The 27,961-nt window shown below is 37.9% G+C and overlaps 1 protein-coding gene across 9 annotated transcripts in view; it reads left to right on the forward strand.

Moving 5' to 3' along the window:
- The first annotated feature begins 3,448 nt into the window (after window positions 1-3,448).
- The window catches only part of LOC104601350 (pentatricopeptide (PPR) repeat-containing protein), a 76,014-nt gene continuing 51,501 nt past the window's right edge, over window positions 3,449-27,961 (forward strand). For 7 of the 9 annotated variants that reach the window (XM_088898692.1, XM_088898693.1, XM_010264637.3 and 4 more), the window contains exons 1-4: window positions 3,450-4,416; window positions 14,228-14,355; window positions 15,165-15,305; window positions 27,314-27,400. In XM_088898692.1, the coding sequence (XP_088754818.1) occupies window positions 3,535-4,416; window positions 14,228-14,355; window positions 15,165-15,305; window positions 27,314-27,400 (1,238 nt within the window). In that variant the 5' untranslated portion in view covers window positions 3,450-3,534. Of the gene's footprint in view, window positions 4,417-14,227; window positions 14,356-15,164; window positions 15,306-27,313; window positions 27,401-27,961 lie in introns of all 9 variants that reach the window. The other 2 variants (XM_088898697.1, XM_088898699.1) reach the window with 2 other exon arrangements.

The raw sequence follows: 27,961 nt of genomic DNA on the forward strand, positions 1-27,961 counted from the left end.
CAAAAGCCTCTCTACCTAAACCTTTTCATGGACGAGCTCCTGAAGCGCGGCCTGTAGCTCAACATCTTTGCTCTCAGCAACACTCTGACAATTACTATACTAGACGATGTCCACACCCCAGCCACCGTCCTTAGCAAGAAAGAAAAAGTTTTTCTTCCACCCCTTAACTTTGTTGGGGAAATCTACTAGTACCTTCCTCCCGCTGCGAAAGGGAAGACAGAAGCAGAAGGGACCCGAGATTTTTTTCATGTGAACCAAAGAAGAGAAGACCTCAAAACTCAATGGAAAGTTATGATGGTGGCACAAGCTGATCAGCCCCACCAAAGTTCAGACTGCATTGGAGGCGAGCTGACCGAGAGATATATGATAACGCCTCAAGACAACAATTATGAAAGGATGAAGGGGAAGTGAAGACCAGTAGCCAACGTCTCCTCATAGACAGATAACACGTCATGGTCATGGTCCCAAGGATAGTTGTCAGCATTCGGCTCGATCCATCTATACTCATTAAGGATTTGGTACCTCTAACATAGCTCGACTATTTGCTCCCCAGACAGCTCGGTCGGGCCGAACATATCTATGACTTTCTCAACCTCATGCCTCTTCCCCACCAAAGCATCAGCACAATACACTCCATATGAGTCCTCCCCCAAGGAACTCACCTCGCTATCTAACCTATGATCGAGTAGCCTACCTCTAGATGGACTATCAGACTTTACGAAGACCAGGGTACTCACTGGAGAAATGAAAGAAGATTGAAGATGGCGATGGAGGAACTCGGACCAATAGAGAGTGGAGCTCAGACTAACAAACCAACTCAGCTCACAACCTCCTCTGACCAGGCACCACCCAAAAAACTTCAAAAGAGAAATAGTGTGTCGGGACCTCGGTGGGGGACCCCATATTTATAACCTGGAAAGTGAGAAGATCGACGGTACAGGTGTGCCTACAGCTGGGTTACAGCAAGCAGCACGCACAAAACGTTTTCAAATTCCAAAATTCGTGCGCTCAATGGGCGCGACCTTTTCAAAATTCGAAAAGTTGCACATGCACAAGTCATGCGACTCTTTGAAAATTTTCCCCGCACTCTCTCTCCTCTCTCCGAATTCAAAGTCTGAAAGAGAAGCCACGGTCCACCCAACCTCAAATCGAGCTAATAAAGTGAGCCAAAAGACCTACGAACTAACCAGACCAATTACCCCCACTAAGAACTACTCTCTTCATCGAGCCGACACTAGCTCGAGAGTGGGGGGCAATTGATGAGGGGTAATTTGGTCCTCTCAATCAAATAGTGACACATGGCCTCTGGTCGACACCTCGGGACCGAGTCAGCAAACCAAGTCGACAAATTTAGCTCGGAGCACCTCGCCCAGGCCAACCTCCACCTCAGCAAGACCATAGATCCTGTAAGATTACAATAAACTAACCTAGGAGTCGATCGAGCTAAAGAGATTCAAGGTGACATGCAAGAGAAAGCTCGCTAACCACCCCTTGTAACACGCCGGTGTCTCGACTGTCAGAATGGTCCGCTGTGTCGTACGCCTCGACTTTACTCTAGTAGACTGTAACCTCCACAAGGATCTCACAATTAACACATTAGCACGCTAGATAAAACGGAAACAGCTCCGTAGGGTGCTCAGATCCGTTACCCTGAAGGCCTTGAGCCCTACGACATATAAAAAGCACCCAATCCCACTTGAAAATGTATGCGCACTGAACTCTCTAAATCTCTCAAGAACCCCCAAACATCTTCTGACTTAAGCACCGGAGTGCCCTCCCTGGGTAAAAGACACCCGGGCACTCTAACTGTCTCTCTTGCAGAATGAAACAGCTCGGTCATCTCTAGCTCAGCCTAGAATAGCTCGGCCTAGCCTAATAGACATCCGAGTCGGATCCGAAGTCATCAGACACGGGGGAGCTTCCAAATTGCATGACATCATTAAGCAATCAAAAAGATGGGAGAATTGGGTTATAAATGATGGCATTGGTAGGGGTGATCATTTCAATCTGGCTCAAAAATTTCGGGCTTGGGCCTGGGTTTTGTGTTCAGGCCTGGCCCAGCCCCAAGCCCACATAAGGCTCGCAAATTTTAGGGTCAGGCTTGGGCTTAATACTTCGAGCCCAGCCCGACCCACATATATTTAAACTTACACATTTTGTGTATAATGTATACATATGTATACCTGTTATTTTACATTATATTATATATATATAAATATTATAACATGACATGTATAATTTATATTATATGTAATATTTTATATTATATAATATATAAAATAAAAGTTTATATGCATGTTATGTCATTTAATATAAAATATTATAGATATGTAATGTTTTATATATGAAAGACATTGGCCTGGAATTAGGCCCAGTCTGGGCCCGTGTAGACCTGGGTGAGGGCTTATGTTACAGGCCTGAAACCCTGGACCTAAGCTATAGCCCTTATTATAAGTGCAAAGCCTAGCCGGCCCGATCCAAATCACCCCTAGGCATTGGTATAAACAAACTTAGATATTTGAAGATCAAATCTAAAGGAAGGAAGAAGAAACAATAATCAATAGCAAATTAAGAGAAGAAAGAAATCATCTTCGACTTACACTTTGAACGGGTGTTTGAGGTCGGATGTCTACTTGACCTTGACGGAAACCTTTTTCACCCATCATTAGAGAAAGATCCTAAACAAGAACAATAACAGATTTAGTGAGTGGGAGGTAGGCCTATTCATGGGCCGGGTAGTCCGACAGGTTGGCCAGCCTGACCCTTCTTAAATCGGGTTTAGATAAAATTTTAAGCCCGAAAATTTGGACTCAGGCTCTAAAAATCGGGCCTGACTATTTTTCGAGTTGGGATCGGGCTTTCGCAAATAAGCCCAGCCTGATAATATTAAATATATAACAAAAATATAATATATATGCTAATAATACATAATATATATTATATAATAATAAAATTAATAGCAAAAAGGTATTACATATATTAAATGTATAAAATATAATATATAAAATATCATATAATATAATATATAATTAATATGTTATAAAATACCTATCAAATTGAGTTTCGGGCTTTATATAGGGCTAGATTTAGTCTCAAGATCTAGGCCCAATGGTTGGATCATGTTCGGATTCGGGTCCAGTAATTTTCTATTTAAAAAGAAGCAAAATCCGACCCGAATCCGACCCATAAACACAAGAACGAAGGAGTGAAAGAGTATCTTAAGAGAAGAATGGAGGGCTTTTTAAATCAGGGCATTTTGATCCCAACAGACATTTTTGTTGCCGCGAACTACCCCCGTGACAGCTCGCTGTTTTTGCAATTTTTTTTTGAAAATGTATCCGATTTTGTTAATATGCAAAACTTTATTAATTTAATTTTTATGGATAAAGCAAAGCTGATCTTAGAAGTGAAAAAATGATGCTGCAAAGACTTGAAACCGGAAAAATCTAAAAAAACGGATGTGCAAAAGGTTCCTTTTATAAAACAGTTGCGAAGTAGAGGTTGTTGTACCTCTTCTCCGTCCATGACCAAACGATGATGGATATTTTTTCAATCTCTTCCACACACCAGTGTCACTCCTCACCCTTCTCTCCCTCCACCTTCGCCGGAAAATCCCAGTCATTTCCTCTCACCCTTAAACTATCGAATAAATTCTCTCCGGAATCTGAGACATCTGCCAACCCTTCCCGCCTTTCTGATAACGTCCGCCGCCCCAAAACACTCAAATCTCCCCCCGCCAAACCCAACCCTCTACAGTCTAGAATCTCCACCAACCCACTACGGAATTTCACAGGTCCATCCAAAACCTCTCAAAATCAAGACAACCTCGCAAACAAACTATGGCTTTCCAGCAAAATCTCTCCTCCTCCTCCTCCCCCGCCGGCGCCAATAGAAGAAGCGGTTCCAGTTATTGATGGGGAAGACGTAAAAGATGAATCTTCAGCCAATGCAGGCTCTGAGAGTACCTCGGCCCCTGAATTAAGGCAAGAAGGTAAAATATTTGTTGGCAACCTACCCCTCTGGATTAAGAAAAACAAAGTTGCAGAATTTTTCCGGCAGTTCGGGCCCATTAAGAATGTGATACTGATAAAAGGCCATGATGATCCCGAGAGGAATGTTGGCTATGGCTTCATCATTTATGGTGGCCCAACATCTGCGAACTCAGCTTCAAAGGCAGTGGAGTTTGACGGTGTGGAATTTCATGGGAGGATTCTGACCGTGAAGTTGGACGATGGGAGGAGACTGAAAGCAAGGTCAGCGGAGAGAGCGAGATGGGTGGCTGGGTCAGACGGAACAGAGTATAGGTCTAAGTGGCACGAAGAGAGGGACATTTCCCGCAGGGAGTTCAGGAAGGTTCTTGAGACTGAACCGGAGAATTGGCAGGCTGTTGTTCAGTCCTTTGAAAAGATTAAGAAGGTAGGTTATACTGAAAGGATTTTGTAGTATACTTTTGAATGCGAAACTTGATTTCATTAAGACGGGACAGGACATGTCTGGGTGCTACTTGTACAATACGATAGTTATTTTTTTTCCTTTTTTTTGAGAATAATTCTATAATAGCGTCTTTTCTTTCTTGGTTCTTGGTAGTTGATAACTGTACAACTTATATGAATATGAGTAGCTTTTCGTCTTGGTTCATTGTAGTTTGAAAGGTTCCAATTGCAAGCTATTTTGAATTGTCAACATTTTAGGATTCCTACCAATCTGTGACAAGTTTTAAACTCAAATTTCATTATTCGGATGAATTTCCAGATTTTTTTATATACTTGCTAATTCAATCACCTTATGGACATAAATTACGTAGGACTATTATAATGCAATGATGCAGGGGATGCTTGCATCATTCTTTATTTTACTTTTAATTTTATTAATAGAATGATTGTGATTGATTCTCTTATCTGTTTCCATACAAGTGGGATGTATTTTCTTATTCTTTATGTTGGCTCCTCTTGGCTTCCTGCCACTACTGACATTGGAAAACCCAAAATGCAGATAGGTAATACCATTTGTATTTCTGAAAGATATGTTCCTTATGTAGCTTATTCATGTAAATTTTGAATATGATAGAGAATTTCTTAGAACAAACTAGCATTGTATGAGTGATATTTTAGCAACAGTATCAAAAGGAGATGAGGTTTGTAGTGTTTTAATAAAAAAAATTGTTTAAATAGAAATATGGCATGTTATTATGAAATTGTGTCTGTTCGTTAGTGTGCTTGGGTTTCAGAAAATGAAGAGCCCTTGCTATATCACCTTTTTTGCCCAAAAGCCAAAATACTATACGTGGTCTAGTATTCTGACCATTTAGCATATTTAGAGTCTGAAGATATTTATTTTATTATTTATTAGGAGAATTCTTGAGTTCACAATATAAAATTGGAAAGATCTCAATCAAAAACTCAAATGTCGTTCATTACTAGATTTGCGCCAGTTTAGTGCCATACTTAAAAACTCCAGAATTCTAATTTGACTCAAAGTTTAGCTTAGCAAACTAGGTATTGGTGTTGTTATTTTTTGGGATCTTTTTGTTAGATAACCACTAGATGCTTCTTTGCTATTTTTAACATAGTGGTAGGCATGAAAGGATAGAGAACAAGATTGCTGTCTTGTCCCCTGTTAAGAGAACTGTTGAATTTGCAAGAAGGCCTTTTAAATTGACAAGGAAAAACTTATAAATTCTCAATAGAAAACTTAGATTCAATGTAATGATAGGTTTATGCCATTACAGCACCATTTTTATAGACTCCAAATTTCTAGTTCAAAAATAGTAAAATTTACAAAAAATAAAACAGTAAAAATTCCTAATTTGACATTAAGTTCCCTAGCTAAATTTAAAACACACTCAACTCAATTCGATATGGTTAACTCAGTGAGTAGAGATTCAGATTCAATGGGTAAAGAGAAGTGCCAATTCTTTTGTGGATGCACTTGCTAAGCAAGGGGTGGGAAGGGAACAAATGTTCTGGCCTCCTAGGCTGGGTTGTAACCTGTTTTTTGTTTCTTGGGGAGGTTACCTCTTCCCCATAGCTTTCTGTTGTACCATGCTTAATTTTCATATTAATAAAATACTATGTTATTGATACTCAACTCAACTCCATTAAGCCTTGTCCCAACCATATGGGATTGGTTACATTCAAGGATTAAGGTATCGATACGATACTCCCGATACGAGGCGTATCGTATCCGTATCCATGACAATGGATACAGGATATGCTACGATTGGATACGTATCCTGTGAGTCCTGTGTATAGTATGATACGCCTCCGTATTGGGCCGTATCGCACCGTATTGATGGATATGGTCCGATACACACCGATATGGAGGTGTATCCGTGTTTAGTTTGACAAAATTGTACATTGAGTACTTTTGGATTGTTTTTCATCTTTAATACAAGTTAAAAAACAGTAGTATGAAAACTGAAATAAATAATTTAAGATTTAATTTTTCCAAGAAATTTAATAAAAACTAAAAAATATATTAATAATATATTTCATCTACCTTAGATGATTTATATATTTTATTTTACACATAATTATTTGTTAAAAATGAAAACATAGTTATTATTTGAAAAAATAGAGTTATTATATAAAAATTATAAATAAATAAATTTTCCCAACAAAATTAATGGAAAACAGAAAATTATAATTATACAAACTGAAACGAATAACTTAAGATTTAATTTTCCCAAAAAAATTAATAAAAACTGAAAATTAAATATAATTTATTTTATCTATCTTAAATGATTTATTTGTTTTATTTTACAATTATGTGTAAAATAAAACATTATATGTTAAAAACGAAAGCATATTTATTATTTAAAAAATAGTTATTATTTAAATAAAATACTAAATTAATAAATATACCCATAATTAATAAAAATTGAAAATTATAATTATAAAATTGAAAGAGTGATAATTATTGTACAATGTTTGAATGTTCTAGAGTCCCAGTATTGTTTGCTGTAATATTTTTCTTCATATAACCTATTGAAGTATGCATTTCACATGTGCTTATACCTTATTCGTAGATAATTCAGCTTTTGGTTTAGTATGATTAATGCATTTATGTGATTTGTATGAATTTCACTTGTGTATCCAAGCGTTTTTATATCTTTCATTCATATCCATGCATTTCCAAAGCGTATCCATATCCGTATCCGACTTATACGATATGATACCCGATACCGATACTTTGATCCTTGGTTACATTAATCCTATTCTGTCATTTTGCTCTGTTGAGTTCCATATTCATTGTAAGTTATGTGCTCTTAAAATCATTTTCACTACAATTCATGCCCTTTTTAGTCTGGCCCTAGCTATTCTAGATCCTTTAACTTATAATAGATTCCTTATTACTGGTTCTGTAGATGGTCTTCTCTTTCTCTATACGTGACCAAACCATCATAGTCTACTTTCCCTCAGTATATCACTTATTGGAGCTTCTCCGATGTTTCTTTGATTATGTTCATTTTTTATCTTATTGTTTGTAGTTTTCCCACTCATCCATCTCAACATTCATATTTTCTGCTACATTGATTTTTTGGACATATTGTTTCTTGATTGCCCAACACTCTGCTTGTAGAATGTTGCTGGCCTTATAATCATTTTTTTTTTAATTTTCTTTTAATGCAAGTAGTATTAGTAGAAATCACTGATTGCAGATTTAGTTGAATTTCTTGTGAAGGGAAAGAGGAGGAAGATGAAGATTTCAGCAGTAGAGAAGAAAAGAGGAGGAGAAAAGAATAGGAAGTCAACCAGGATTCTTAGATAAACCCTAGCCGCCAACCCCTCATTATAATTTATAGTTAACTTAAAGGATGAGATATTACAAGGATGCCCTTAGTAGGGTGGCTACTAATGTAGCTGAACAGACACAACTTAAAAACATAAATTAATGAGCCTAAAGCCCAACAACTTCCTAACTATATAACTTAAAATAAGAATAAAAACTAGACCCAACTCAACACTCCCCCCTCAAGTTGGGAGTAAATGTCACACATTCCCAACTTGCGTAGATCATGCTCTAGCTTGTTCTTTGCAACACCTTTTGTGAGAACATCAACGAGCTGTAGATCAGAAGCAATGTATGGAAGACAAACTTCTCCAGAAGTCACTCTTTCTCTGATAAAATGTCTATCCACTTCAATGTGCTTAGTTCGGTCATGCTGGACTGGGTTATGAGCAATGTTAATTGTTGCCTGGTTATCACAGTACAACATTATAGGTTCTTTTGCTTGTACACCAATTTCTTCTAATAGGGAACGGATCCATAGAAGTTTTGAAACTCCATGTGCCATGGCCTTGCATTCAGTTTCGGCACTTGATCTTGCCACCACTGTTTGCTTCTTACTCTTCCACGAGACAAGGTTACCCCCAACAAGGGTGCACACTCCTGAAGTTGATCTCTTGTCATCAAGGCATCTTGCCCAATCTGCATCTGTATAAACCTCTAGTTTCAACTGTTCATGATCAGTAAACAATATGCCTCTGCCCGGGTGTCCCTTCAGATAAGCAAGAATCCTGTCAACTGCCTCCCAATGTTGGACTCGTGGAGCATGCATGTATTGACTTACCACACTTACTGCATAGGAAATGTCTGGTCTTGTCATACACAAGTATAGCAGCCAACCCACAAGTCTCTGATATCTCCCAATGTCCTTTATTGGCTCACCTTCTAATGCATTGATTCTATGGTTCTGATCAATAGGGGTACTGATTGCCTTCGTTTCAAGCTTCCCTGTCTCTTGAAGAAGATCCAAGACATACTTCCTTTGAGAGATAAAAATTCCATGTTTTGATCTTGCAACTTCAATGCCTAAGAAGTATCTCAGTTCTCCAGGATCTTTAATTTCAAATTCTTTATGTAGATTCCTTTTCAGACAATCAATCTCACTTAGGTTATTCCTTGTGACAACAATATCATTCACATAAACAATTAGGACTGACACCAAAGATCCCCTTCGCTTCACAAACAAGGTATGATCAGATTAAGTCTGAGTGTAGCCAAAAGCAATCAAGGCCTTTCTGAATCTGTCAAACCATGCTCTGGGAGATTGTTTCAAGCCATAAAGTGACTTCTTAAGCCTGCATACCTTTCCCTTTTCAGCATCACTGTAGAAGCCAGCAGGAAGATCCATATACATTTCCTCTTGCAAATCCCCATTTAGGAAAGCATTCTTCACATCAAATTGAAACAAGGGCCAAGAGTATGAGGCAACAAGAGAAAGAAGTATCCGTACAGAGGTCATCTTTGCAACTGGTGCAAAGGTCTCTAAGTAATCAATGCCATAGGTCTGTGTGTACCCTTTTGCAATAAGTCTTGCCTTGTACCTTTCTATACTTCCATCTGCCTTATATTTTACTGTGTAAACCCATCTGCATCCATCTTTCTCCTTGCCCTCTGGTAGATCCACAATGTTCCATATTTGATTCTTAATCAAAGCTGCTATCTTTTCCTACATAGCTATCTTCCACTTAGGTTTGGAGAGAGCCTCACTAACACCCTTGGGTATAGACACAAAGTCAAGAGAGGAAAGAATAGCACGGTAGGAAGGAGAAAGTCCACTATAGGATAAGTACTATGAAATACAATGAGCAGTACACTTTTTCTTCCCTTTTCTGAGAGCAATAGGAAGATTGAGGTTATCTGTAACAGGGTTAGTAGAATCAATGGGAACTCAAACAGTAGCGGGACCAAGAAGAATACCTGAATCCATGTCAGCTGAGTCTAGAGTCTCCAAGGAACCGACAGGAAGTGATGTGAGTATGCTGTAGTGGAATCAACCTCCTTGTGAAGTTTTTGTCGTAAGTAATGCTGAGAAGCAGGACGCAAAGGAGGTGGTAAGGTAGGTGACACAGGAAGGTCAAGCATAGGAGTAGACACAGGGACTGGAACTGGGAGAGGAAAATACTACTGACTTACTTCCCCAAAACATTCCCCCTGAGAAGGATTCTTTGAGAAGAAGTATGTGGATTAAAAAAAGGTGACATCCATGGTAACATACCGGCTCCCAGAGATTGGATCATAGCAGCAATACCCTTTTTGATTTTCTGCATATCCAAGGAAGGCACACTTCTTTGCCTTGGGATCAAGCTTTGAGCAGTTAGGACCAAGGATATGTGCAAAGCAGACACACCCAAACACATTGGGAGGAATATGAAACATCTCCCCCTCAGGAAAAAGGAGACTGAATGGGGTGCTGAATCCAAGTATACGAGAGGGCACCCTGTTAATCAGATATACTGCTATGAGAACTGCATCACCCCAAAACCGAACTGGAACTATAGATGTGATCATCAGGCTTCTTGCAATCTCAACAATGTGTCTGTTCTTCCTTTCTGCAACACCATTCTGCTGTGGACAGTAGGGACAACTGCTCTGATGGACAACACCATATTCTAATAGATATGAGGCAAGGTGTTTTTCAAAATATTTCCTGACATTGTCTGATCTGAACACCTTTATTCTTGTTCCAAACTGTGTTAGCACCATCTAATGAAATTGCCTCACCAAGGATGGTACTTTATTGCGGGATCTCATCAGGTAAATCCAAGAGTATCGTGAGAAATCATCCACAAATAAGAGAAAATATCGATAGCCTCCCATAGCACCATCGTCAGAATGAATAACATCAAAAGAAGAACACCTTTTATTACTAGGTTTAAATGAATGTCTACAATGCTTTCCAAGTTGACAACCTTCACACTCCAGACTTGACAAACTGACAGACTCAAATAGCTTTGGAAACAAAAGGCTCAAAGAAGGAAAAGGCAAATGACCCAAACGATTATGCCAAAGCATAATCTAACCCACAAACCCTGACTCACTATCCCTACTGACATGATGACTCTGATGAGGAGGAAGCACATCCAGGAGGTAGATTCCATTCACTTCACGACCACTCCCAATCGTCCTCTTTGAATCCAGATCTTGCAAGATACATTGACCAGGAGAAAAAATTACTGAACAGTTCAGGTTTTTAATCAAACTACTAATAGATAACAAATTAGTGCTCAATCTGGGAACATGAAGGATGGGGGGTAGAGAAATAGAATCACTAATCTTGACAGATCCCTTCCCAGCAATGGGAACATGGGATCCATCAGCTGTGGAGACCCTATCTCTGCCAGAATAGAGCTGGTAAGAAGAAAAAATAGTAGAGCTATGGGTCATGTGCTCTGAGGCTCCAGAATCTATAATCCAAGGAGGTCTCTCCTTACCTGAAGTAGAAACATAATTTGCAGTGACATGTGAATTACCTGTGTGAGCAAAGGAAGTAGAGTGGACTCCACCAGTACCACTTGTACCTTGCTGCCCGTTTGCTGCTGAACTGGAACTAGTTGTATCCCACTGGTTCAGAAGTTGCCCATACCTTTCAAGTTTGGCCCTTACTGCAGCAACTGCAACAGACTCCAAAGCAGCTATAGTAGGAGGGGCCGGAATGTTACCAGTAATGCCATGTGAGCATTTCCCTTCTTATTTTTCAGTCTAGTCGGCACAAGATGTGGGTGAAGCTTCCAGCAAGTATCTCTTGTGTGTTTAGGCTTCTTACAGTAGTCACAGATCAAATCCCTTTTATCTTCCTTCTTGATTTCACTGCCACCCCGATCTCCACTTTGTTTAGGTTTCACAGTACTCATCATGGCAGATTGATCAGAAACAGGATTTTTCATCATCACATCTCTCCTGCTCTCCTCCCCTGGCTCTGACACAAAGGCATATGCTTGGGAGAAGGTAACACTGTCCCTGAAAAGAAGATGCTGTCTTGCAATATCATACTCAGGATTAAGGCCAACAAGAAATTCAAACACTCTATACTTCTCTAGATGTTTCTGATAGGTAGCTGCATCCTTAGTGGTTTCCCAAGAAAATGTCTCTAAATGGTCAATCTCCTGCCATAGGGTTTTAAGGGTTGAATTGCAACAGGTCTATCTCCCTGCCTTGTAGAAATAATCTGATTTCTCAACTGATAAGCCCTAGCAACATTCTCCCTTTGTGAATAGGTTTTTGCAACCCCATTCTATATTTCCTTAGCTGTATTTGCCCATAGAAAATTTTTACTTATATGGGGCAACATGGAATTACACAACCAAGTCATCACCATATAATTCTCCTGTACCCACCGGGATTTGCTAGTTTCGGGTTTCATTTCTTCACCAGTGATATACCCTAATTTCCCACGAGCACCAATGGCCATCTTTGCAGATTGTGACCATTCTAAGTAATTTGCACCATTCAACCTAACTGTTGTAATGGTCCCAACCCCGAAAAGGTCTCCAACATCTCCTCTCACTGGTCCCATTTCACTATTGGGCTTATTTTCAACTCCGTGACCCTCCATGCTTCTCAAAAAGTGTAAAGAAAATAACTAAAATATGCAAGAAGATCAAACGAAACACTTCTGGAACTAACAACACCTTTCTGGTGTCCTAAACTGTCTTCCCACAAATGATTCATTTTCTGCAGGACGGGAGAAGAGAGAGAAGAGGCAGCCGCTCTCTCTAGAAGCCTCCAAATCAGGCAAGACTTGAACCACCCCTTACAGAAAACTCCAAGGAACCCTAAAAAATTAGGGTGCCACTTCCTAGGTCAAAATTGAAGAGTCCAATAGAAACAAGATTCTTCCCCTTTCTCCAGTTTTTCCTGATTTTGATGAGAAACCCTAGACCAGCTACAGGGCAAACAAATCCACCAAAAAAATCCAAAAACTGGGCTTACCTGAGATCTTTGATCAGCCTCTTAAATCACCTTGCAGTCGGCCGATCTAGGACTGCATGAGAAAACAACTCAAGGAACCTTCGGCCTGCTCTGATACCAAGTAGAAATCACTGATTGCAGATTTAGTTGAATTTCTTGTGAAGGGAAAGAGGAGGAAGATGAAGATTTCAGCAGTAGAGAAGAAAAGAGGTGGTGAAAAGAGTAGGAAGTCAACCAGGATTCTTAAATAAACCCTAGCCACCAACCCCTCATTATAATTTATACTTAACTTAAAGGATGAGATATTACAAGGATGCCCTTAGTAGGGCGGCTACTAATGTAGCTGAACAGACACAACTTAAAAGCATAAACTAATGGGCCTAAAGCCCAACAACTTCCTAACTAAATAACTTAAAATAAGAATAAAAACAACTAGGCCCAACTCAACAGTATTCTTCTCTCATATTGGACTGAAGTTACACACTTCTATATTGTCCTTCTTTCTCTAATTCTGTGGGTATGTTACAGGTTTGGATCTTGGCTTGACCTGCTCCATTGCCCTAGTTAAAATGCTCTATGTGATAATTAATGAGTAGTTGATCAAGAGAAGATTGATTAGAGAGTTAAGGACATAAGACTTAGTACACACATTGATAAAATTTTGACAAAATTTTAATAGGCATACCAAATTTCATTTTCCAAGGTAAATTGGACACTTAATTCTAATACCATTGTATTTATTTCATGGTTTTTTATTTAAAAAAAAAACACTTTTTTGAGAGGGTCATGAAGAACAATAGTGAGGAGAGAGAACCTGCATTTGTGAACCCAATCCTTTTCTATGTATATATGGATTTGTCTGTAATACCAATTTTAAAAATGTAGAGGTGTTACAAATTATCAAAAAAAAAAAAATGTAGAGGTGTTACACCAAGCACCAAGGCTCTTGGATGTGTGAGGCATAAGCCTCATCTCATGAGTTTCATTAAGAACAATTTGAAACTAAAATAAGGAAAAGTATGGAAATATGCACAATATGATTGACTTTCTATATGTGAATCATGAAGAACAAATAGGTGAATAAATGATCACATAAATAAGGGTTATACGAAATAAGTATCTTTAGAGAATCTCATACTAGTCTTATAAATTGTTAATAAACCATAACCAAGCTTTAAATGTAAGATATCTTGAAACAATTTTAAATTTGTTGAAACATAAATATATACATTGTCTCAGATTTTGAGGAATATGCCTTATATTTTTAAGTGAAAGCCTCAAGATTGAACCTTGAGGTGTTTTCCAAAGTGTAGTTAAAGTTTCACCTACAAGTCAACTATCGCCTAGGTTTTTTTGAGGCCCCAACCCTTAGGCACCAACTATAGGCTTGCAGTGGTTCTCTGTACATGTACAACATCTAAGTCTTCAGTACTCAATGGAATAATGTGGATTATTTCTCCTGTTGTAAACATCTATATTAACTTTAACACAAGTCCTGTATAAATAAAGGTTTCTGTATTTGGATTATCAGCCTTCTAGAAGAGAGTTTGGGTTATTGATCAACTATTATGCACGTCGAGGAGACATGCATCATGCACGTGAAGCTTTTGAGCGAATGCGAGCAAGGGGAATAGAACCAACCTCACATGTCTATACGAAGTATGTGCTCCTTAGTCCTTACCTATCTGCATTCTTTTCAATTTACTTTGTTCCGATTTTAGTATAGCAACTGCTGTTTAACCATCTCATCATTTGATATTCTCTAATGAACTTCAGTGAAGTGCATTTGTTTCTTTTCCTCTCTCTACGTATTTTATAATAGTGATGCAATAGTTAATTTGTTTATGTGCAAGTAATAGTTGGCTGCGCTTTTATGTGCTTTTTTACAAAGTTTGGGAAACTACTTATACCTCCTGTGGGGTTTTGATCAAATACTAGGACCTTCCCTTAGGTTTACCTATTAGCTTTTACCCCCTTGACCATAAAACTATAGGGGGTTTGTTAACAGAAGAGACAGAATTAAGTATTTTGCCAAAATGTCTTTAATAATAAAATACCAGCTTTGTCTCTAAATATATTTTGATGTTGATAAAGGTAACCTCATCTTTAAACACTAAATAGAGTTTACTATCTCAAAATTTTAATTTATTTTATTTTTCTTGAACCTATTTTCAACTTTTCATTCCCACCTTAACATTAATTTGCCCCTTTTTTAAGAAATATGAATGAGGGTTATCCATATAACATACAGGGTAATACAGAATTTTAAAAAATTCTAAATGTCATGCGAACACTTTCCACTGAAGATGACAGCAAGTTAATGGAGGGGTGGAATAAGTAACTCAAACTCCAAAATATAAGGGGTGAGTAAGTTAATAGGTAAACCCGAGGGAAGGTACAAGTAATTTACCTATTAAGTTATCGGGATTTGTTGTCTTCTGAGATTAAAGGTAGTTCATTTCATGCAGCCTTATTCACGCTTATGCAGTTGGTAGAGACATGAATGAAGCACTATCTTGTTTAAGGAAAATGAAGGAAGAGGGCATCGAAGCGAGTTTGGTGACGTATAGTATTATTGTGGGGGGATTTGCCAAAATTGGTGATGCTGAGTAAGTAAAACATGTATATTTGCAATTCAAATGTTCTAGTTTTCATTTGTTGGTTAGTGTAATACAGTTTCCTATCTTTCTCAGGGACATTTATTTTGTAGTTAGATCTGATGTAGATATTGGAATGATATATAGGATGTTGTGCACCTTTATCCCCTTGATATTTTTTTGTCATCCACTCCATTTTTTTAACAAGCAATTCCAATTAACTTGGAGGGAAGCTGTGCATTTTGACTGGTCCTATTCCTATATTGTTTTAGCATAATAAGCCTCTTTGGTTGTTAGCCCTTCTTTGTCATGTATAAAGGTTCAGTAATCAGTACATGTTATTGGGATTTGGTTGTTAGCCCTTCTTTTACAAAATTTTCAAGACTCCTAGGTGAGGCTAGGCAACAGGGGAGTGCCTTGTAGCCTAGTTGCCTAGGCGTCGACTGGGCAATGTATTTTTTTTTCAAGTAAAAAACATATATCCTAGGGTAGTTCCCTAGGTTCCATAACCATATTTCCTTAATAATTATCCATAACTTTCATAAGAAAAGTATAATGTTCATGTTAAAGTATAGAAAATCAACATATTCATAAGAAAAAGAAGAAAAGAAAATTCAAAAGATATGGGGACTGAACAAGATAATGATCTGATTAGGCAAAATTTTAAGTTCTTCCTTATTGGTTCAGGTTTTGAAGTCTTTTAGGGTTAAATACAACATTTAGCAATGTGATTAAACCCTAACAAATAAGAAAATAAAAAAAAGAAATTAGTATATAAACACATAAAATGAATATTTTTGTTTAATAATGTCTATTATATAATTATAATCTCAAAAAATTTAGAATATAAAAGTATTTTATAACATAATGTGCAAAACTGCTTGGTGATTAGGCGAGAAAAGCCTCCAGGGCGCCTTGTCACCTAGGCACCTGCCTAGGTGTATCCTTGACAATTTTGTTTTTATCACATATTAAGAGTTGCTAACTTGATCAAAACTTCAAATTTCTAAGTAAGCTATAAAAGCATGCACTAGCCCTTTGTTTTTAATTACTGTATTATTTGTAGCTTCTTTTAATTAGAATTCCTTTATTTAGCCATGGTTGAGTGGGAAGGCGGAATCTTTTTATAGTTCAATTCAATCTAAGAGTAACCTCTGAAGGCAAGATACCCTCCTTGTATGTATGAACATTATATATATTAGATATAGTAGAAATAACCATAAGCAGTGGAGCATCTTTTGCACAATCCATTTTCTAATTAAAGTTTAGTAATTATATAAACACTATAGGTCAAGAAATAACAAACTGAGTTGTTTGATAATGTCTCCTACCACCTCATGGGTTGACCCATTTGACCTAGATGGTTGACCCAAAGAGTTGTTTGTTGAGGTCATAACATGACCTCCAATGCTTGATTGAATTTTATCTTTGCAACAATTTCAATCATAACGTCTCCTACCATGGGGGCTAAACTTAAGAGCTGTTTGATAACTGCTGAAATGGTTGAACTGAATGACTTGTTATTTTGTCTTTTAAAGAGGTTCATAATCTCTTTAATGGCTGAAGGTGAAGTTAGGTTGACAACTGCACCATTGAATATTTACTTATTTAATTGTTTTATCCATTAAAGACAAAGCAGCAAGTCATTCACTTCCATTGCATTGCACTTAAGCTTATCAAATGGCCCGTCCATCTTCTAACTCTATAACATGTAAGAATTTCCTTGTTGGTCAATCCAAACTATGACACAAGTTGGCAAGAAGTATCTTAAACATTGTGATGGAGACAATTTTGACCTCTAAATGGAATACTTCCTGGAAAAACACTGAGTATGTAGTTGTCTTACAAGGTGAAACTCTCTAAATGGTCAAGTGTCTCATTCAATTTTGACAAACCACACTAAAAATGAGATTTTCTACATCCATCTTCTAGAGCATGTTTATGGATAGTGATATGAGCAAGTTACAAACTTGGAGGCATTCCTAGATGTAAGAGGGTAAAGCATATGATAGATTTCTACATTGATTGCTTGGTTAAAAAAGGAAGAGGCCTGAAAAACACAGAGGGATGAGGAAGGGGTGGAAGAGGAGGCAAATCCATATCAAAGCTATGTATTGTAGCAGAGGCTTGTTTGAGATTCAATGCAAGTTGTTCCAAGATTGTTGTTTGTTGATGTGGGTTATTCTAGGGTTACAGGTGTGGTTCTTTTGGGTATGGTTATGGCAATGGTCGGCCAAGATTTTGGTGTTTCTAAGTGGGTCATTTTGGTTCGGCTTTAGGAGGTTTGTGTTTTGGGTATGTTGGGCTTTGGGATGGTTCTGTTTAACATGTCTATTGTGGGAAATGGGCCTTTTATTTTTGGTGGCTGCTCTGCTTGTAGATCCTTTTTCTTTTTTCTTTTAATAAAGTTTATTTTTACTCTAAAAAAACAAGTCCAAGTAAAAGCCATCCAGTCCTCATTGTGGTAAAAAGTGAAAACTCTAGCTTATGGCCGACCCAAATAGGTAATATTGGAAGCATGATGACTACTTATTAGAGATATCTTGATTATGTTAAATGCAGCATGCAGCCCACATGGTGGCTTAAAATTATTGCTTGGTACTTCACAGTTCCATCAATTTGTGCAAATACATGAGGTATTATTTCATGTTTCTGATAGGCCCCAATTAATGCCAGGAAGAGGAAAGGTCAACAATCAGCTAAGGGGGGGAAATAATTGAACAATTAATCACATGAGGGCAATTATAGCTGGAGGGAATAAGGAGAGTCTTGGGGCATTTATAGCTATGTCAGTTATGAATAAGAAGAGTTTTTGGGCATTTATAACTAGGCCAGCTGGGCATTTATAGAGGGAGTCAGTTATGCTATCAGTAGAGTATAAGAAGGGGCTTTGGGGGATGGGGGTGGTATGTTTTCTTTGAGTAAAGAATATTGTGAGTGTTTGGGAGAGCCAGCGGTCTCTCGAAGAACCGACCAACTGTTAATGTTTTCTGCTGAATGAATACTAGTTTCTTTTGTTGATGTTCGAGTGTGTGAACGCTGCTGTATGTCTGTGAACTGCGTGTCAAATTTCTGGGTCATATCAGTTTCTTTGGGGATGTAATTCCTCCAGGGGCACTCAACCTCCACAACCCTAGCATCCCCTGTTAGTCAAATTTAAAAACTGAAAAGTTAGCTGCTTTAGGTCTAAAACACACAAGGTAGGATAACACTATGGTTTCAACAATGTTTCTTTTTGTCATTTGAACCAATAGTTTTCTGTTAGATAGGAAGAGATTTGATAAATATTGATAATTCTCAGAGAGAGTATTAGAATGGAAAGATCCATTAGATAATAGATTATTGGTTCTAAGTCATCTTTGGCGATAGATCAACAATTTGAAGTGCTTTTCTTGCATATTCTTGATGAACCAATGTTTATATATAGATGTAGGAGGATTTGTTTGGGAAGTAAGAAGCCCCTTTGATATCTCTTCATTTGCAAAGAATTCTCACATGAAAACACAAAGAACAGAGGGCTGATCTTTGAATAGAAAAAAAAAAAAGAAATGATCTACATGTAGGGGTGGCAAATGGGTGTGTTGGGTGTGTACCAACCCATCCATATTGACCCACTAACCCACTATGACCCACTATAAATGCTTGTTAGTGGGTCACAACCCACCTTGACCCTTGCCCACCTGTATTGACCCTCACCAAATATAAATGATTGTTTCCTTTGTTTTATTTTTATTTTTTTACATTTTTTCAATCAAATGCCACAACTAGGTTGGGTCAAGGGTCAACCCGTATATCCAAAAATCAAATCTAAGAGAACCATTTGTCCTTTTTCATGACTTCAACATGGTAGATATGGGTCGGGTCACCCGTATATATGAAAATTGCAAAAATTACTTAAATTGATAAAAAATTCAAAAAATATGTTTTTAGCCAAAAATAGAAATTGTAGAAAAAATACATAAAATGATAAAAAATCATATATATATAGCTTTATATATCAACTAAAAAAGAAAAATTTGCAAAAAACACATAAAAATATAAAAAATTCAAAAGTATATGTTTCAACTAAAAAACAATAATTGTAGAAAATGCAAAAGATGATAAAATTTTCAAAAAGTTATATATTTCAGCAAAAAAAAAAGAAAAAATTACAAAAAAAAGAAAAAGAAAATGAGAAAAATTTAATATATATGACCGAAAAAGTAGAAATTGTAGAGAATGATAAAAAATTCAAAAAAATATATATTTCAAGTATCAATTTCAACAAAAACATAAATTACAAATAAAGAAAATTTGATAAAAAATTCAAAATTGCAAAAATAAAATTGTTGGTACTAGAGTATTTTGACGAGTAGCAGAAGTCGACCTCCTTTATCGAGTGGCATCGACCATCCTCTGTCAACTAGCATGAGACATTAACCATAAATAAAAATTTCAAAATTCTAGAGTAATTGGGCATCCTCTATCAAGTAGCATTGACATCCTCTGTCAACTAGCACTAATAGAAGATGAGATCAACCCTGGCAATTTTGGGGGGTTCTATCTTCTCTATACCAAAACATCCTTGAACCCTATTTTGTTGCTTGAGCTACCGATGATGAGAAGAATAAAAAGAGGGAAGAGGCCCATTGGTCAGGTCAACCCACACCATAGTCAGATCAATCTCGGTGATATGTCGAGGGTTGGGGGGGTCAATCTTCTTTGTACTGAAGGAGTACAAAAAGAGAACAAAGATCGTTTTTTCCGTGGAGAGGAAGAAAAGGAGTGGCAAAGCGTTGTTAGTGGTCACTAGTGAAGAAGATGAAATGCTCAAACTAGAAGAAAACAAAGGTTGCTTTTCTAGTGGAGAGGAAGAAGAGAAAAGTGGCGGCAAAGCACTATTGGTGGTGACCGATGAAGAAGTTATGAGTGGTGAGCTTTACCCATCTTGACCCAATGGGTACCCATGACCCAACCCACCCTGACCCTTTTCCCTTGACCCTAGTGGGTCAATTGACACATATTGGTCCACTATTTAAATGAGTAGGTCAAATGGGTTGGGGTCAAAATTTCCAACCCTATTTCCAGGGTTCCAAATGAATCCGTTTATTCGAAAAAAGCCTTATTCTTTGGAAGATCTATCTCGTGCCTAGTACTGCATGGTTCAACTTTGCTAGAACTCTGTATTATTCTCTTGAAGCTCATCTTCTTTATGGTAAATGATTCATTTTCCCAAAAATGACCTAGCCCATTAGGGAAATCCCAATTCATTGGGTCTTTTGATACAATCAAATAGACTGCCACATGGGTGCCATATTTTAGGAGCCCAAATTATGTGATTGAATAAATCCTCCTCTATTTGTTGTGGGTTAAGAGCTACCTTTCCCTTCAAATTCCGATTCGTATTCTTCATGTAGAAATCTCTAATCAATGATATAACAAGATCCATTTTGGATCATATCGAAGGGATTTCTTGGTTTGAACTGAAGAAGCAGTGTCACTCGACCATTATCAGACTGACTGCAATAACATATAGATACTATCATTATTCAAAAAACTAAGTTGTTTTTGTGGGGCTAACTAGAATTACCTTATTGTTTTGGTTGCCATCTTTTTATTTAAAACTCTTTTTAGATTGGGAGATGAGGTTGAGTAAAATATTGGATATTTTAGTAGTTGTTATTAAAGCTACGAGTACACTTTGAAAATATCTTCCTTGCACACATGCACCATATGAATCTTAGATGATAGATAATATAGACATTAGAACCCTTTTTTCATACAATTGCTTTTTTCCATGAAGTTCAGTAATTATATAAACATTATAAACAAGAGTTGAGAGTAGTTTTGAAATGGAACTAATAACTTACAGCTATTATCACCATCCAAAAACCAAGTTATTTTTTTGGAGTAGAAGAAAAACAGTATTTTGAGAATAAAGGACTGTTTAGAACAGATGCAGAAATCAAAATAAATTTACAGAAATCATTCTTCTAAGGAAGAGAAGATAAAGAAGAAGATGGCGGCAATAAGGGTTCAGAGTAAGAGAGTTTCGAACCTTAATCTCCACTCTTACACCCCTACCACTATTTTATTAAGTTAAACTTTGATAATTTACAAAGAGGCCCTTAGTTGGGCAAGAAATTAAAAGAACATAACATAGAAAGAATAGGCCCAGAATAAGGCCCATTACAACAAAGAACATAAAAGATAAAAAAAGGATAAACAGACTTTGGGCCATTCGGCCGATCTTCTTTACACTCCCCCTCAAGTTGAGCATAGATGTCAATCATGCCAAGCTTGCCAGTATCATGCTGAAGTTTAGCCTTGGGAATGCCGTTGGTGAGGAAATCTGCTAACTGTCCTTCAAAGGTGATGAAAGGTAGACATACTTCACCAGAAGCCACCCTTTCTCGAATGAAGTGTCTGTCAACTTCAATATGCTTAGTTCTGTCATGTTGTACTGGGTTGTGAGCAATGTTGATGGCGGCCTGATTATCATAGTATAACATCATTGGCTTATCATGCTCAATCCCCAGTTCCTCCATCAATGATTTTAGCCACAATAGTTCAGAAACTCCATGTGCCATGGCTTTGTATTCTGCTTCTGCTGAAGATCGAGCAACAACAGATTGTTTATTGCTTCTCCAAGAAACAATATTACCTGCCACCAAGCTGTAGTACCTAGAAGTAGATCTTCTATCATCAATGTTTCCAGCCCAGTCAACATTTGTATGGGCTTCAAGTTTCATATGGCCATGCTTGGCAAACAGAATTCCCTTTCCAGGGGAGCCCTTTAAATAACACAGAATTTGCTCTACTGTTGCCATATGAGTTTCCCGGGGAGCATGCATGAATTAGCTGATGCAACTGACAGCATATGCAATGTCTGGCCGAGTCATGCATAGATAAGTAAGTTTTCCAAGGAGTTTTTGGAAGAGTCCTTTGTCTTCTAACAATATTCCATCTGAAGCAGAGAGTTTATGACTCGTATCAATAGGAGTAGCAACTGGTTTAGCACCCATTTTCCCTGTTTCAGAGAGCAAATCAAGAACATACTTCCTCTGAGAGATAAGAATCCCATCCTTGGATCTAGCAACTTCTATGCCAAGAAAGTATCTCAATTCCCCCAGATCTTTGATCTCAAACTCTGTATGAAGAAAAGATTTGAGATCATTAATTCCTGAGACATCATTACCAGTCACAACAGTATCATCAACATACACAATCAGGTACACTGCCAGGAATCCTCTCCTCTTCACAAAGAGAGTATGATCAGACCGTGTCTGTACATAGCCAAAGTTAACAAGGGTAGCCCTAAACCTCTCAAACCATGCTCTAGGGGACTGTTTTAGTCCATAAAGAGATTTCTTCAGCTTGCATACCTTTCCTTTCATATCTGTTTCATACATCCCTGGAGGAAGAGACATATAAACCTCCTCATGTAATTCTCCATTCAGAAATGCATTCTTTACATCCAGTTGATAAAGTGGCCAGTCTGAGTGAGCAGCCAAAGATAGAAGAACTATCACAGAAGTCATCTTGGCAATAGGGGCAAAAGTCTCAAGATAATCAATCTCATATGTCTGTGTATAACCTTTTGCAACCAGCCTAGCCTTGTACCTCTCAATGGTGCCATCGACATGATATTTGATAGTAAAGACCCACTTACAGCTAACTGAATCCTTCCCTTCAGGCAAATCAACCGCTTCCCAAGTGTCATTCTTGTGTAGGGCATCAATTTATGATCTCATAGCATCCCTCCATTCTGGAATATTAAGAGCTTTTGACACAAACCTGGGAATTGGGTTAGACGCAACAGAAGAAAGGTAGGCAAAATATGAATGAGAAAGCAAACTATAAGAAAGGTGTTTGGAAATGCAATGTGCAGTACACTTCCTTTTTCTTTTCCTAATAGCAATGGGGATATCAAGGTCTGGGAAGGATGGCTCCAAAGGGGCTGAAACAGTACCTGTTGTCTCATCTGTAACTGGAAGTGCATGAGGCTCATGTGTTGTAGGGGAAACAACTTGCTCATTTCTGGATCTTTGCCTTTGATACATCATGGGATTAAAAAGAGGACGATGAGGTAAAGGGGGAAGAACACTGGGACAGGAAGAGTGGAATGATTGATCCTCCCTTGATTCATTTGAAGGAGGTAGAGACTCAGTAAAAGACTCAACTGGGACAGGAAGAGGAAGAGCAAAGACCTGTGACAAATCCTCCCCCTTTGGACAATGTCCCTTCAGAGAGGAACCATAAAAGGAAGAAAGCTCATCAAAGGTGACATCCATTGTGACATATCGAGTACCAGTCTTTGGATCAAAGCAACAATAACCCTTCTGTGTGGGGGAGTAACTAAGGAAGATACACTTGTGGGCTTTTGGTTCAAATTTATGTCTTTGGACACTAGGGATATGTACATAACAGGTGCAACCAAAGACATGAAGAGGAATAGAAAAAAGCTCCTTGTCCGAATGAAGGAGACTGAAAGGAGACTTAAACTCCAAAATCCTAGATGGCATACGGTTTATAAGGTAGGTAGCAGTGAGAACAACATCACCCCAAAACTTTGTAGGGACATGTGAGGCAAACAGGATACTTCTTGCAACTTCAACAATATGTCTTTTTTCTTTCAGCAACTCCATTCTGTTCTGGGATCCTAACGTAGGAGCTTTGATGAATAACCCCTAAATCAGTGAGATAGCAGGACAAGTTCTTCTCAAAATATTTTTTGCATTGTCAGATCTGAAAATTTTAATCTTGGTATCAAACTGGGTTAGGACAAATTCATGGAATTGCCTCACAAGTTTGGGAACTTTATCACGGGATTTTATCAGGAATATCCAAGTAAACCAAGAAAAGTCATCAATGAACAAGATAAAATATTTGTAGCCACCCATAGAGGGTAAGTGGTAAGGCCCCCACACATTAGAGTGCACAATATTAAAAGGAGAAGAAGATCTTTTATTACTCAAGGGATAACTGTTTCTACAATGCTTTGACAACTCACAAGACTCACAATGAAGACTGGACAAACTAATTCTCTTAAACAGTTCGGGGAATAAATGACTCAATGCAGAAAAAGAAAGATGACCCAAACGAAAATGACATAACATGACTCGACTGATAGACTCTGTAGATATAGACCCAAAAGCAGCTTTTCCAGGTTGTTCAGGGCACTGTCCCGGAGTGTCAAGCAGGCATATTCCATTCGCCTCATGGCCACTCCCAATCACCTTCTGAGACTCCAGATCCTGAAAAACACATTAGGAAGGGAAGAAGGTTAAACAACAGTTTAATGACTTAGTTAAACTACTTACAGATAACAAGTTTGTATTTAGTTTAGGTACATGAAGAGCAGAAGGAAGAACCAAGGAGTCTGTAGCCTTGATGGTTCCCTTGCCGGAGATAGGGGCAAGAGAGCCATCGGCTAGGGTGATTTTGTCACGTCCAGGAAGTAAATCATATGAAACAAAGTAGAAAGGTTGGTCATATGATTAGAAGCACCTGAATCAATAATCCAAGGGATCCTACGATTACCTGAAATGGTTGCATGATTGGCAGAAGCCCGTATACCTGAATGAGCAAATGTAGAAGATGTTGAATTTTCTAAAGGGTTGGAAGAAGAAGTCACACCCTCTAGGTGACTGATCATCCTCCCAAACTTCTCATATTCTGTTTTCATGGCTGCTAACTACACACTAGCTGTCATCTCTTCAGTTTGGTATTTGTCACTATTTGGACCAGCAACAACATTAGCACTCCATGCCCTTTTATTATCATGCTTCTTCTGAAACCGAAGAGGTAGAAGCTCAGGATGTAATTTCCAGCACTGTCTTTAGTGTGTTTTGGCTTTTTACAGTACTCACAGACAACCTCTTTCTTCCTTGAGCCACTTGGAGTCCCTGCAACCCCTTTGGGTTTCACTCCCATATTAGCAAAGTGATCATTTAGACCAGCCCCTTGAACCTGGACAAGCCTTCTGGTTTCTTCACTACTTACCAAGGCATATGCTTGTGACAGTGAGACACTATCCTTGGATAAAATATTTTGTTTTGTAATATCATACTCTGGGTTTAGTCCAGTTAAGAACTCAAACACCCTGTTTCTCTCAACCAGTTTTCTGTAGGTCTCTGCATCATTAGTGGTGTCCCAGGTTACAACTTCTATCAAATCTATTTCTTGCCACAAAGACTTTAGTGTTGAGAAGTATACAGCTAAAGGTTTCTCCCCCTATCTTAAATTCTTCACATCACTTCTCAACTTGTAAGCTCTGGCCACATTTAATTTTTGGGAATAGGTTTCAGCAACACTATCCCAGATTTCCTTTGCTGAATTCATCCACAAATAGTGTTGACTAATCTATGGCTGTATTGAGTTCACAAGCCACCCAATAACAGTATAATTTTCTTGCATCCACTTCTCATAAGATGGATCTTCTTCTGAGGGAGCCTTTTTGTTCCCGGAGATAAAACCCCAGTTTCCTCTACTACATATATGAATCTTTACCGATTGTGACCATGCCAGATAATTAGTTCCATCCATCTTGACTGTGGTCACAGTCAGTAGAGAGTCAACAGAAGCTCCCGGAACCTGCCCGGATTCAGCAACATTCTTGTTTTCAATCTTTGAGGAGTTCATCTCTTTAAACACTTCAAAAAGATTTCAACCAACTTCAAAGGACACCAAATGAAGATAAAACAAGGATTGTGTTGTGAGCCTACCTCTATGCAACAGTACCAAAAATTTGAGTCACACCCGGAAGCTGGGAGAAACAGAAAAAAAAGGAGCCGCACCTTGTAGACTACACGAAACACCAAACAACTTCGATCTTCAAGAAGGAAAATCAGAAAGCCTCCAGACACTGAGCGCTCGGTCCAAACACCCTACGGGGCCCGCAAACAAATTTCTCCAGAAAATTAGGGTTTCGGGCAATACACTTGAATCAGCCAAGGAGGCGACAAAGTCAGTCCTCTTCTCTCCAGAAACCACTAACAACTGGGCTGAACAAAGTCTCTTTAACAGTCCGTACGATTCAGTTCTCCATACACACTGTGTATGGGAAAAGAGGGTGAAAAAAAAAAGGGAAAAGAGAGCCTGCTCTGATACCAAGAAGAAAAACAGTCTTTTGAGAATAAAGGACTGTTTAGAACAGATGCTGAAATCAAAATAAAATAACAGAAATCATTCTTCTAAGGAAGAGAAGATGAAGAAGAAGATGGCAGCAATAGGAGTTCAGAGTAAGAGAGTTTCGAACCTTAATCTCCACTCTTACACCCCTAACACTATTTTATTAAGTTAAACTTTGATAATTTACAAAGAGGCCCTTAGTTGGGCAAGAAATTAAAAGAACATAACATAGAAAGAATAGGCCCAGAATAAGGCCCATTACAGCAAAGAACATAAAAGATAAAAAAGGATAAACAGCCTATGGGCCATTCGGCCCATCTTCTCTACAGGAGTTAATTAACTTGGAGTGTAGTTCCTTGTTAACTTGAATGAAGTCTTCAGCAGACATGTATTAGTACCTAGGCATATTTTTGTCTTTAGATTTTGGGTATTGGAAGATGTTTTAATAATTTAGAAATTGTTGGTGATGATACTGCATCTATGTGTTGATGTGCCCTATCTATATATAGCCAAAATATCTACTTTTGTCAGTTCAACTAGAAAAATTGGGTTTGCCACATATAACCAAAGTATCATTCTTGTAGGATTATGGTGTTTCTTTTTATTTTCTTGCACTTATTAATTACATGCATTCACTTGCAGTTGCTTATTATCCTTTGAGCTGTTCATTGGACATGAAAGTCCCCACTCCCATGTTAAAATTACTTATAGTCATGGAATCTCTATTATTATCTTTCTTGTAAACACATTATTTTAGGAGCAGCCTATCTTTTTATATCATCACAATCTTTAGGCAGTGGAATTGGTTGGATGAAAGCCTGGGTATATGCTTTGTTATTGATGATAAAACAATCATAGGTATGTGATTTTGTATGTTTCCCTAATACTTGTTTATTTTCTATTGGAAGAGCTGCAGATAAATGGTTCAAGGAAGCCAAAGAGAGGCATACAACCTTGAATGCTATCATATATGGTAACATAATTTATGCCCATTGGTGAGTATTCTGTTATAAGATCTTGGCTCATCAGTTTATGTGATGCCTTTTTTTTTTATTTTTTGAAGATAAAATAAAAACTTATTAAAAGAAGAAAGAAGGTAAACGAAAGGTGACCAGAAGTCACCCAATAGAGGAAAAACATCAAAGCAACCTCCAACACACTCAAATCCTCAGCCATACCCTTCATCTACCACTGTCAACTGCATACTCTCAATAACAGGCCACTGTATCGACCCGAATCTAGAACGCTATAACCCCCATGAACTTCCAAAGAAGAAAACACAGACACCAAAACACTACAGTCCTCAACACATTCACCATCATTTCACTGTAACTTGCTGCTCCTCCAGTGGCTTGAAGAAGAACCTCTTTATTTCTCTTTGGAGCTTTCATAGTTTTCTTCACTTTTGAGACCAGAACAATTTAGACATCTCTCTGATTTTTGACGCATCTTACTGCATTAGAGTGTTTTTTTTTTGGGTCTTTTGGATCCTTGGAGTTGTTGATCGCCTTGATCCTCTCTAGATCCAACACTGCATTATTCTCTAAAGTCTGGAC

This window comes from Nelumbo nucifera, chromosome 2, assembly GCF_055504915.1.
Source record: "Nelumbo nucifera cultivar China Antique chromosome 2, China Antique-T2T, whole genome shotgun sequence".
Classification (NCBI taxonomy): Eukaryota; Viridiplantae; Streptophyta; class Magnoliopsida; order Proteales; family Nelumbonaceae; genus Nelumbo; species Nelumbo nucifera.